We start from the raw sequence: 10,680 nt of genomic DNA, 5'->3' as shown, positions 1-10,680 counted from the left end.
CCACCACACCCAGCTAATTTTTTTTTTATTTTTAGTAGAGACAGGTTTTCACCATCTTGGCCAGGCTGGTCTTGAACTCCTGACCTCGTGATCCACCTGCCTTGGCCTCCCAAAGTGCTGGGATTATAGGTGTGAGCCACCGCACCCAGCCTCATCTGCTTTTTTATTCACCTACATATCTACCTACTCATCTGTCCCCCATTCATCTACTTGTCTGTCCATCCCTTCACCTACACATCCAGCCTTCCATTTATTTATCTTCTTATTTATACATCTGTTCATCCATCCATCCATTTATCCATCTACCATCTCATTCATTCACCCAGATGCCCATCTTTCCATTTTTTTGTCCACCTGTCCAATCTATCCATCCATTGTCCACTCATTAAAATATCTATCTGCTCATCTACCCATCTGTCCAGCCATACACCCATATAACCAACCTTCCATTCATCTGCCATTTTCTCATCTGAATGTCATTCCATCCTCTCACCTACCCACTGTTTCCATTCATCTAGCCATTCAGCTATCAAACTATTCATTCATTCATTCATTCCATTTCTCATGCTTGATTGCTCACCTGCCTGCCTTCTGTCTTTCCTTCCCCTCCTCTCTTCTAACCACCAGTTTATTTACCCAACTCTCTGTCCATCCATTTGTCCATTCGTTCCTTTGTTTGCTTAGTCACTGATTCATTTATTCATTTGCTCATCTTTTCTTTCATTTTTGCATCTATTCATCCATCCATCTCCCTACCTTCTCTTCCTGGCACACATCCAGTTGCCCCTCCTGGGTTTTCTTCAAGCATCACCTCCATTCCTGGCCATCCAGTGGCTTTCCTGAGGCTTAGAAAGAGCTGGAAACCCCAAAGCATTCACCCTTTCTTTCCCATAATGACAGTCTTGCTGAAAGAAAAGACAGTGGAGAGAAGCCCTGGATGGGGTGACAGCATGTGGCTCCTGTTATGTATTCCATGCCAGGCCTAGCTGGGGACAGGGAGCCTCCAGCCCACCTTGACCACCTTGTCTGGTCCCCATCCTCCCCCAGTGGGTTCTGCTGAACTGAGTCTTGCAGCCCATACTCTAGACTCAGAGGCATTTGCCTGGCATCTGCATGTGGTTTGTGTGGCACTCTGCAAACTCAGTCATCCTGGGTTCTGCTTCCAGCATGACCCTGTTGTCTGTCACCTGCAGACTCCCTGCTTTGTGAGGTTGAGCCCTCCCTCCTGGTCCTTTAGGAAGCCCAGAGACTTCCACAAGCTTTTGGCAGTTTGGGGAAGGGAGCAGGGCTTACAGTCTCCTAGCCAGCTCCTCCTGAGCCTCACCAGGCGTTGCTGAACCATATCCTTTCTCAGTCCTGGCCCTGCTGTCCCTAATGTGCCCTGACTTGACCCTTTCCTCAGCTGCTCCGTGAAATCCCCTCTTGGTTGCCTGTGTGTGTGTCCTGGAGGATGGTCCTGAGGTCTGGAGATGACCTGGATTTGCCCGGTCCTCCTCTGTCCCCCTTGCTGGCCATGGATTCATTTATCTCTTGGATGGAGCCCATTCACCTTCGCAGCCCTTGCTTAGTCAAGAGCTGCCCCCTTTATTTATTCACAGAGTCATTGATTCATTCAGTGGATGTTTCTTTTTCTTTTCTTTTCTTTTCTTTTTTTTTTTTTTTGAGACAGGGTCTCGCTCTGTCACCCAGGCTGGAGTGCAGTGGCGCGATCTTGGCTCACTGCAACCTCCGCCTCCCAGGTTCAAGTGATTCTCCTGCCTCAGCCTGCCGGGTAGCTGGAACTACAGGTGTGCACCACCACACCCAGCTAATTTTTGTATTTTTAGTAGAGACAGGGTTTTACCATGTTGGCCATGCTAGTCTCGAACTACTGACCTCCAGTGATCTGTTCACCGCGGCCTCCCAAAGTGCTGGGATTACCGGCGTGAGCCGCCGCGCCCGGCCAGTGGGTGTTTCTTGAGTGCCCGCTATCTGCCAGTCAGTGAGGTTGGCCCTGAGACTACTGGCTGAGCCAGACCAGATCCACCTCTACTCAGGCAACACTTTCAGTTTAGAGGGTGAGACAGGCAAGAAGCAAGTAGCTGAGCACATGGATATGCCATGTGAGTTGGGGGAGGTGCTGAAGTTAGAGAGTGGGTGGATATAAGAAAGGTAATCCAGGAAGGTTTCTTGGAGGAGTCAACATTCAAGCCTAAAGCTAAGGGTTGCGAAGGGGCAGCCACAGAGAGGGAGGGAAGGGTGTCCTAGGTGGAGAGAAATGTAAGTGCAAGGGCCTAAGGCTGGAGAGGCTCTGCAGATATGTCCAAGGAACAGGGCTTCACAGTTGTCTGTGTTCTGAAAAATCTGTACCACCTCTGCCCAGAGGTGGAAACTGAGGGCCAGAGCAGCAGAGTGCCCAGGGTTCCCATCCTTCTGTCCCCAAGCCCTCCCAGGTCCTGTTGAAAGCTAGTGGGCTCTGTATCTCCCCTTCGCCTCCCTTGGACCCCTCCTGCAAGCCCTCCTCCCCACCCCCACCCCCATCCCAGGAAGTCCAGGCTGGTGGAGGAAGTGGGGTGCTGCTGAGTCCTGAGGGCTGCCTCAGTGAGATCTGGCAGGGGCAGTATTCCTTTTTATTTTGGCTCAAAGGTCAAAGTTCAGGAAGAGCTATAGTAGTGGCTGCCTAAGTGCCCTCATTAGAGGCTGTATCTGTGCACAGACTGTGCCCCTGTCAACAGGAGAGCACACTTCTTACCCTACTGTGGATGCTAATGACCCTCTTTCCTAGCACCTGCCCTGAGATGGAAAATCTCAACCCCCGGCGAAGAGGAAAGGAAGAGAATGTCTGTCCCCTTCTCATGGCAAGACAGGCTGGGTACAGCCAGATGCCGGCTTTGTCCACCCTTGCAACACTGTCCCACCTGCTTCCACAACCTGCCCTGGCCTCAATTTCCCCAACTACATTCCCCCTTCCCCTCTGGCTCTGCTGCCTCTTGTTAGGGTTTTCTCTGTTCCCCTACTCTCCCCTCTTCTCCTTCCCAGACCCCGTGCCTCCATCTATCTCCTCTTCAGCCTCTTATTCATTGAACAGTCTTACTGCATCCCAAGATGTGCCAGGCACTGGGCCAGGTAAGAAGGTGACAGAGAGAGCATTCCTGCCTCATGGTGGCCCTGGGCTAGCTCTTCTCTCCCAGAACCTAGCATATAAAGGTGCCAAAAAAATGCTTGTTGAATGACTGAATGAGTGTCTCCAAGCCCTCCTTCTCTTAGTGTCTGTTTCCTTCCTTTCTTTCTCCATCTCTTCTCTTCCCAACCCTCTCTGTGCCACGCCTTCCTCCATCTGCCTCTGTAGCTCCACATCTCTCCCATGCACGTACAAGCTCCAGACACACAGTAGGCACTCATTAATAATGGTAATATCAACTAACATTTATTGAGTGCTTACCGTGTGGTGGGCCATGAGCAAGTACATATGAGCATGGCCTCATTTGTCTCAAATGTTTGCTGAATGAATAAATTAATGGGTTAGTTATGGAATGAATGGATCAAATGCCTCATCTTTTAGTCTGGGATGTCAGGGATGTTTCTTTATTTTCTCTTTATTTTTGTCTCGTTCAGTCTCTCTGCCTTAGTAAGTACTCAATAAATGACTAATACATGAGTGGGTGGGTGGTTGGATGGATGGATGGATGGGTGGGGTGGATGGGTGGATTGATGAGTGGGTGGATGAATGAATGAGTAATCAATGGATGGGTGGATAGATGGAGGAGTGAGTGGATGGGTAGATGAATGAATGAGGGATGGATGGGTGGATGGGTGAGTGGGTGGGTGGATGTGTGGATGGATGGATGGGTGGGTGGATGGGTAGATGGATGGATGAGTGGGTGGATGGATGGATGAGTGAGGGATGGATGGATGGATGAGGGATGGATGAATGGATGAGTGGGTGGATGGATGGATGGATGAGTGATGGATGGATGATGGGTGGGTAGGTGGATGGGTGGATGCTGAGTGGGTGGATGTATGGATGAGTGATGGATGGATGGATGGGCAGGTGGGTGGATGGGTGGATGAATGGATGGATGGGTGGGTGGGTGGATGGGTGGATGGATGGATGAGTGATGAATGGATGGATGGGTAGGTAGGTGGATGGGTGAATGGTGGGTGGGTGGATGGATGGATGGATGAGGCTGGATAGATGGAAGAGTGGGTGGATGGGTAGATGGATGGATGGATGGGTGAGTGGATAGATAGAGGAGTGGGTGGATGGGTAGATGGATGGATGAGTGATGGATGGATGGATAGGTGGGTGGATGGGTAGATGGATGGATGAGTGATGGTTGGATGGATGGGTGAGTGGATAGATGGAGGAGTGGGTGGATGGGTAGATGGATGGATGAGTGATGGTTGGATGGATGGGTGAGTGGATAGATGGAGGAGTGGGTGGATGGATAGATGGATGGATGGATGAGTGATGGTTGGATGGATGGGTGAGTGGATAGATGGAGGAGTGGGTGGGTGGGTAGATGGATGGATGAGTGATGGTTGGATGGATGGGTGGATAGATGGATGAGAGGGTGGATGGGTAGATGGATGGATGAGGGATGGATGGATGGATAGGTGGGTGGATGGGTAGATGGATGGATGAGTGATGGATGGATGGATGGGTGGATAGATGGATGAGAGGGTGGATGAGTGGATGTGTGGATGGATGGGTGGATAGATGTATGGGCAGTCTGTGCATTTCTTTCTTTCTGTTTGTCTCCACCCAACACACAGTAGTACTAGCTATCGTTTGTTGGATAAAACATGCCTTAGTTTTTACAGCTGCCCCACCTACCTCACTCTGTTCCTTGTAGGGCTTCAACTGCCCGCCCCCTGCCACAGTCTCTGGGTCCCTAAGGCCAGGGACAGTGGGGCAGGCAGGGGATGAGCCCTCCCATCAACTTGCCTCCCTACCTCCTCCAGGAAGCAGCCGCAGAGCCCCAAAGCCCCTGCCCCCCAGCCGCCCCCCATCCTCAAAGTCTTCAACAGGCCCATCCTCTTTGACATTGTGTCCCGGGGCTCCACTGCCGACCTGGATGGGCTGCTCCCCTTCTTGCTGACCCACAAGAAACGCCTGACTGATGAGGAATTTCGAGGTGAGCCACCCAGATGGGCATAGCCAGTGGGACAGCCAGGGGTGTGGGGGAAGCCTAGCATTGGGGGCCCTCTTTTCCCTCAGCTTCTTCCTTGGGGTCAGTGGACTGCATTGGCCTGGAAAGTGCCAATGGACAGGGAGTCTGGAAAGTGCCAGACTGGACAGGGAGTCTGGTCCTGTGTGTCCTTCACCTCTCTGGGCCTCAGCTACCTGCACTCACTCATTCATTCATTCATTCAGCCCTTATTTATGAAAAGGTTAGTGTAGTGGGTAAACAGAGTCCACCTACCTGGGTTCAGATCCCACCTTTACCACTTAAGTGATGTGTGACTTCTCTGAGCCTCTGTTTCCTCATCTGCAAACTGGGGAATAATCACAGCATACTCCTGGCTCTCATCCCACAAAGAACCCAGCGCAGGCAGCTGGAGTCCTGGAGCTCTTGCTCCCCTGAGGAAAGGTCTGGAGGGATGGGCAGGGTGTCCGGGCTGGTAGTCCTGATTCTACTTCTTGGGGTCTGCTCCACCCCAGCCCAACTTTAGGGCTGAAGCCCCAGCCCAGAGAACTCACCCTTCAGCCTTGTCCATATTCAAAACACCCACCTCAGGATACCAGCACCCTCCACAGCCCCAGGCCTTACCTGTGAACACTTGCACCCAAATCAGCCACCTGCGATGTGCTGGCTTCTGGGTAAGCCATTATTAAACTGGCCATGATCTCACGAGTCAAGATACCATGTCAAGAAATGTGACACTTAAGCTGGGCATGATGGCTCACACCTGTAATCCCAGCACTTTGGGAGGCCAAGGCAGGAGGGTTGCATGAGCCTAGGAGGCTGAGGCTGCAGCACTCCAGCCTGGGTGACAAACAGAAAAAAAGAAAAGAATTGTGACACCTGCTATGAAGAAGGGCCCATCTTGGAAGGCTGTCCATGGTTGGTCTACAGCCTAAGTCTGAGGAAGCTTCAGGGATGTCAGAAGAGGGCTTTTTTTTTTGAGAGAGTTTTGTTATTGTTGCCCAGGCTGGAGTGCAAAGGCATGATCTCTGCTCACCGCAACCTCCACCTCCTGAGTTCAAGTGATTCTCCTGCCTCAGCCTCCCAGGTAGCTGGGATAACAGGCATGCGCCACCACACCTGGCTAATTCTTTATTTTTAGTAGAGATGAGGTCTCTCCATGTTGGTCAGGCTGGTCTCGAACTCCTGACCTCAGGTGATCCGCCTGCCTCAGCCTCCCAAAGTGCTGGGATTACAGGCATGAGCCACCGCGCCCAACCAGAAGAGGCCATTTTTTAAGATTTCAGTTACTTTAAGTAAATTAAGTTCCCAAACAGGATAAACAAGTCTGTGCTACATCATCCACATATATCTTTATCAACTTGTTTCTTTTTTTTTGAGATAGGGTCTCATTCTGTCACCCAGGCTGGAATGCTGTGGTGTGATCACAGCCCCCTGCAGCCTTGAACTTCTGGCCTCAAGCAATCCTCCTGCTTCAGCTTCCAGTCCCAGAGTAGTTGGGACTACAGGTGCAAGCTACCATGCCTGGCTAAAATTTTTTTTCTTTTTTTTAAGAGGCTCTCACCATGTTTCCCAGGCTGGTATCAAACTCCTGGCTTCAAGTGATGCTCCTGCCTCAACCTTCCAAAGTGCTGAGATTTCAGGCGTGAGCCATTGAGACTGGCCTCAACCTCATTCTTACACTGAAACAATATGATGCAGTATCATTGTGTCTACCAGGAAACAATTGCTGGGGCTGGGTATGGTGGCTCATGCCTATAATCCCAGCACTTTGGGAGACCAAGGCAGGTGAATCACCTAAGGTCAGGAGTTTGAGACCAGCCTTGCCAACGTGGTGAAACCCTGTCTCTACTAAAAATACAAAAAAAAAAAAAAAAAAAAAAAAAAAAAAAAAAAAGAACCAGGCTTAGCGGCACACACCTGTAATTTCAGTTACTTGGAGGCTGAGCCAGGAGAATCACTTGAACCTGGGAGGCGGAGGTTGCAGTGAGCCAAGATTGCACCACTGCACTCCAGCCTGGGCAACACAGCGAGACTCTGTCTCAAAAAAAAAAAAAGACAATTGCTGGATTTATGAAAAATATTCATTCGTGGTTCCCGGCCAGACGATGTGGCCTCATTTGGAGGCACAAGTTTAGAGTTGTGGGAGGGTGGGGCTTCTCTCTGCTCCTGGAGTAGCTCAGTGATGGCATGAACAATCTTATTTGGTGATAACCCATGTTTAAGCCCTGGCCAAATGGCCTCTCCTGGTCCACCAAGTACATGAGGCAAAGGTGGGGAATCTTGGTGTAGAGCGAATCCTGGGAGATGGACGCTGGCACCTGTGGCTTCAGCCCTAGGCTGGCTTGTCAAGGCCTCTGGCTTCTCCTGAATTCAGGACTGAGTTGGGGGCTTTTAGCACCGTCCAGGAACCCCCAGATGCATGTGTGTCTGTGCATGAGTGTGGGAGGTGTGTCTCTGAAATTGCAGAGAGTAGTGTATGTGCGTAGAGGGAGACTTACTGTAAGGTCCGTGATACTAATTAAGTGCCAGGGCCCCTGGCTAAGGCCCTTTCTAAGGTCCTGGACTTAGTCTAGGTCCCATAAAACCTGGATCCGTCCCTGCATGGTAAAGGGTCATGAGCTCATCTAATTATCAGAGAAGTCTGGGACGCCCTCCCCTGCCCCCACCTCCCCTCCGCAAAGTTTCACAACCTCCAATTTGGCAATTATCAATTTAGAGCCCCTGGCTACAGCAGCCCACCCTGGGCAGAGCCGCTTCGCCGCCTGGTGGCTGGTTCCTGGAACTGCACGTTCCACCTCCTTTCTGGGAAGATCCTGCTCCTGACATCTCCCAGCACCCAGGCGCCCCCTCCCTGGGTCTATAACCTGTGTCTGAAAGCCTGAATCCAGGGTCTCTCGTTCCACTTTGGGTCACCTATGGTTTGGAATTGCCCGGGGTGCCCGGCCCTCCCCTTCATTCGATGCGTGTTAACTCAGCAAATGGCTGTGGGGCACCCACCACATGCCAAGCACTGTGCTTGGCAGAGGCCGAACAATAGTGAGCAAAGCAGGCATCGCCCTGCCCTCAAGGTGTCCACAGGCTCCTGGACAGGATGAGCATTGACCAAGCAACCACAGAAATAAGCACAGTTACAAACTGTAAGAGGTGTCAACAAAAGTCTGTCCTGGAGGATTTGACCTAGTTAGGGAAAATCCAGGAGAGCTTCCTGGAGGAGGTGACACTTGAGCAGAGTCTGAGTGAGGTACAGTTAACCAGATGAAAAGAGAAGGGAGGAATGTTTCAGATTAGGGTGGGGATTCAGGGACAGCAGATGCAAAAGCCCTGTAGTTCACTGTGGTCAGTTGCAGTCTGAAGTGACCGTTCCAGCTGCTATGTGGAAAGTGGATGAAGGAAGGCCAGAGACGCTGGGGAAAATGAGGGAAATGAGGGAAGTGTCTTAGGCATGTGGGAGGGACACTGGCTGGGCCACATTATTCCATGAGAGGGATGGTGTCGCCTCTGAGCTGGGCGCCAGGTGGACAGTGGGAAAGCAACTGGGGACGAGGCTTGTCCCAAACAACCCTGCTCTTGGAAGGGCCAAGACTAGAATTCAGGTCTCTGTGAGTCTGCCCTACTGAGTCCTGGCATTTAGGGAGACGGTTCCTAAATCCCATCTCATGGAATGATAACAACAGCACTAATATTTATCAAAGACTCCTATCTGCCTGGTACTGGGCTAATCAATAAATACTGATTAGCTCTTCGATTTCCCTTCGTAGCTTTAATTTAGCCAGAAAGGACCCTAAGCAGAGAAATGGTCATACAGCTGTCAGGAGCAAAGCCAGGCCTCAAACCCAAGGTGCCTGGCTTCAGAACGGGTGCCTGAACCCCCCCCTGCATCTCCCACCCTCTGGCCATTCCAGAGCCCCTGGCATGATTTTGCCCTGTCCTTGATTCACAGGGGAGTTTTCAACTTACTCTTTTGAGATATAAATCAACTCAGGTAACCATAAAAATAGCTACAATAGGAAGAAACTTGCAAAGAGACATCAGCAAGTGTTAGTGAGAGGTGTTAAGGACCTGCTAGTACCAAACAGAGAGTTGACTTCATGAGAAAGTTTCGATAGTAGATGAAACCTTCAGGGTTATTATTGTTGCACCCTTAGAATCCCCGAGATTCTCTCCTGACTCTCCTAAGGTCAGTTCACGTCCACTGTGGCACACAGTCCCACACTTTGGGGAACGCTGAACCCCTCCACTCCCTTCCAGGGGCACCAGTGTAAATGGGAAAAGGATTCTATGCTCTGACAGGTGGGTGAATGCTGCCTAGTGTGTCTTGCTTTTAGAGGTTCACAGTCCCTGTTAGCGAATGAAAGGCTCTGAGAAGTCCTGTAGTAAGGAAATATGGTTGGCTTTGTTTAACCCAGCATTCTCACCATTTATTTGTTTATGAAGCACTTTACAAAAATCTTTTTCAAGGGCCAGGTGTGGTGGCTCACACCTGTAATCCCAGCACTTTGGGAGGCAGAGGTGGGAGGATCACTTGAGGCCAGGTGTTTGGGACCAGCCTGGGCAACATAGTGAGATTCCTTCTCTACAAAAATAAAAATTAAAAAATTAGTTAAGCATGGAGGTGCACACCTGTAGTCTTAGCTGCTACTTGGGAGGCCGAGGTGGGAGGATCACTTGAGCCCAGGAATCGGAGGCTGCAATGAGCTAGGATTGCACCACTATACTCCAGCCTGGATGATAGAGTGAGACCCTGTCTCTTAAAAAAAAAGATATTAATAAATAAAAAATCTTCCCAGATAAGATTAATTAAATACCAATCTGTAGGCTGAAGCCCGTCACATTTCAAAGCACCTAAGCCCATGAGTTTATTGCACCCTCTCAGCACCACTGGAGGCAGATAGAGTGGCCCTGCGTCCCCACTGGACAGATGAGGAAACAGGCTCGGAGAGGAGATGTTGGCAGCCAAGACGTCCAACCCCCTACCCAGTGCTCTGTACCCCGATGCCTACAAGTTCAAGGTCACGGGCTGGAGCACCGCCTCATCTTATATGTCTCTCCTGCTAGAGCCATCTACAGGGAAGACCTGCCTGCCCAAGGCCTTGCTGAACCTGAGCAGCGGCCGCAATGACACCATCCCTGTGCTTCTGGACATCGCGGAGCGCACCGGCAACATGCGGGAGTTCATCAACTCGCCCTTCCGCGACATCTACTATCGAGGTGGGCCCCGGGCTGGGCAGGGGTGTCACGAGGGCTGGTGGAGATACTGTCCTTTGCTTGTCTGACCCCTGAGAGCTTTGATCTGGGCCTAAGTGCCAGCATGTACCCAGGACCTGATGAATGAATGAATGGATGGATGGATGGATAGATGGATGGATGAAGGAACAGTAACTACCCCTTCCAACTTTGTTTTGAGTTTCAGAATAGAAGATTCCACCAGGCATGGTGGCTCTTACCTGTAATCCCAGCACTTTGGAAAGCCAAGAGGGGCAGATCGCTTGCGGTCAAGAGTTCAAGACCAGCCTGACCAACATGGTGAAATCCCGTCCTTACTAAAAAT

The 10,680-nt window shown here is 50.8% G+C and overlaps 1 protein-coding gene across 2 annotated transcripts in view; it reads left to right on the top strand.

Moving 5' to 3' along the window:
• The window catches only part of TRPV4 (transient receptor potential cation channel, subfamily V, member 4), a 35,942-nt gene that overhangs the window by 5,226 nt on the left and 20,036 nt on the right, over nt 1-10,680 (top strand). For both annotated transcript variants that reach the window (XM_011936176.1, XM_011936184.1), the window contains exons 3-4: nt 4,945-5,117; nt 10,188-10,340. In XM_011936176.1, the coding sequence (XP_011791566.1) occupies nt 4,945-5,117; nt 10,188-10,340 (326 nt within the window). The remainder of the gene's footprint in view (nt 1-4,944; nt 5,118-10,187; nt 10,341-10,680) is intronic.

Source organism: Colobus angolensis, unplaced genomic scaffold (assembly GCF_000951035.1).
Source record: "Colobus angolensis palliatus isolate OR3802 unplaced genomic scaffold, Cang.pa_1.0 Scaffold10, whole genome shotgun sequence".
Taxonomy (NCBI): domain Eukaryota; kingdom Metazoa; phylum Chordata; class Mammalia; order Primates; family Cercopithecidae; genus Colobus; species Colobus angolensis.
This window is presented reverse-complemented; position numbering and strand designations above follow the sequence as displayed.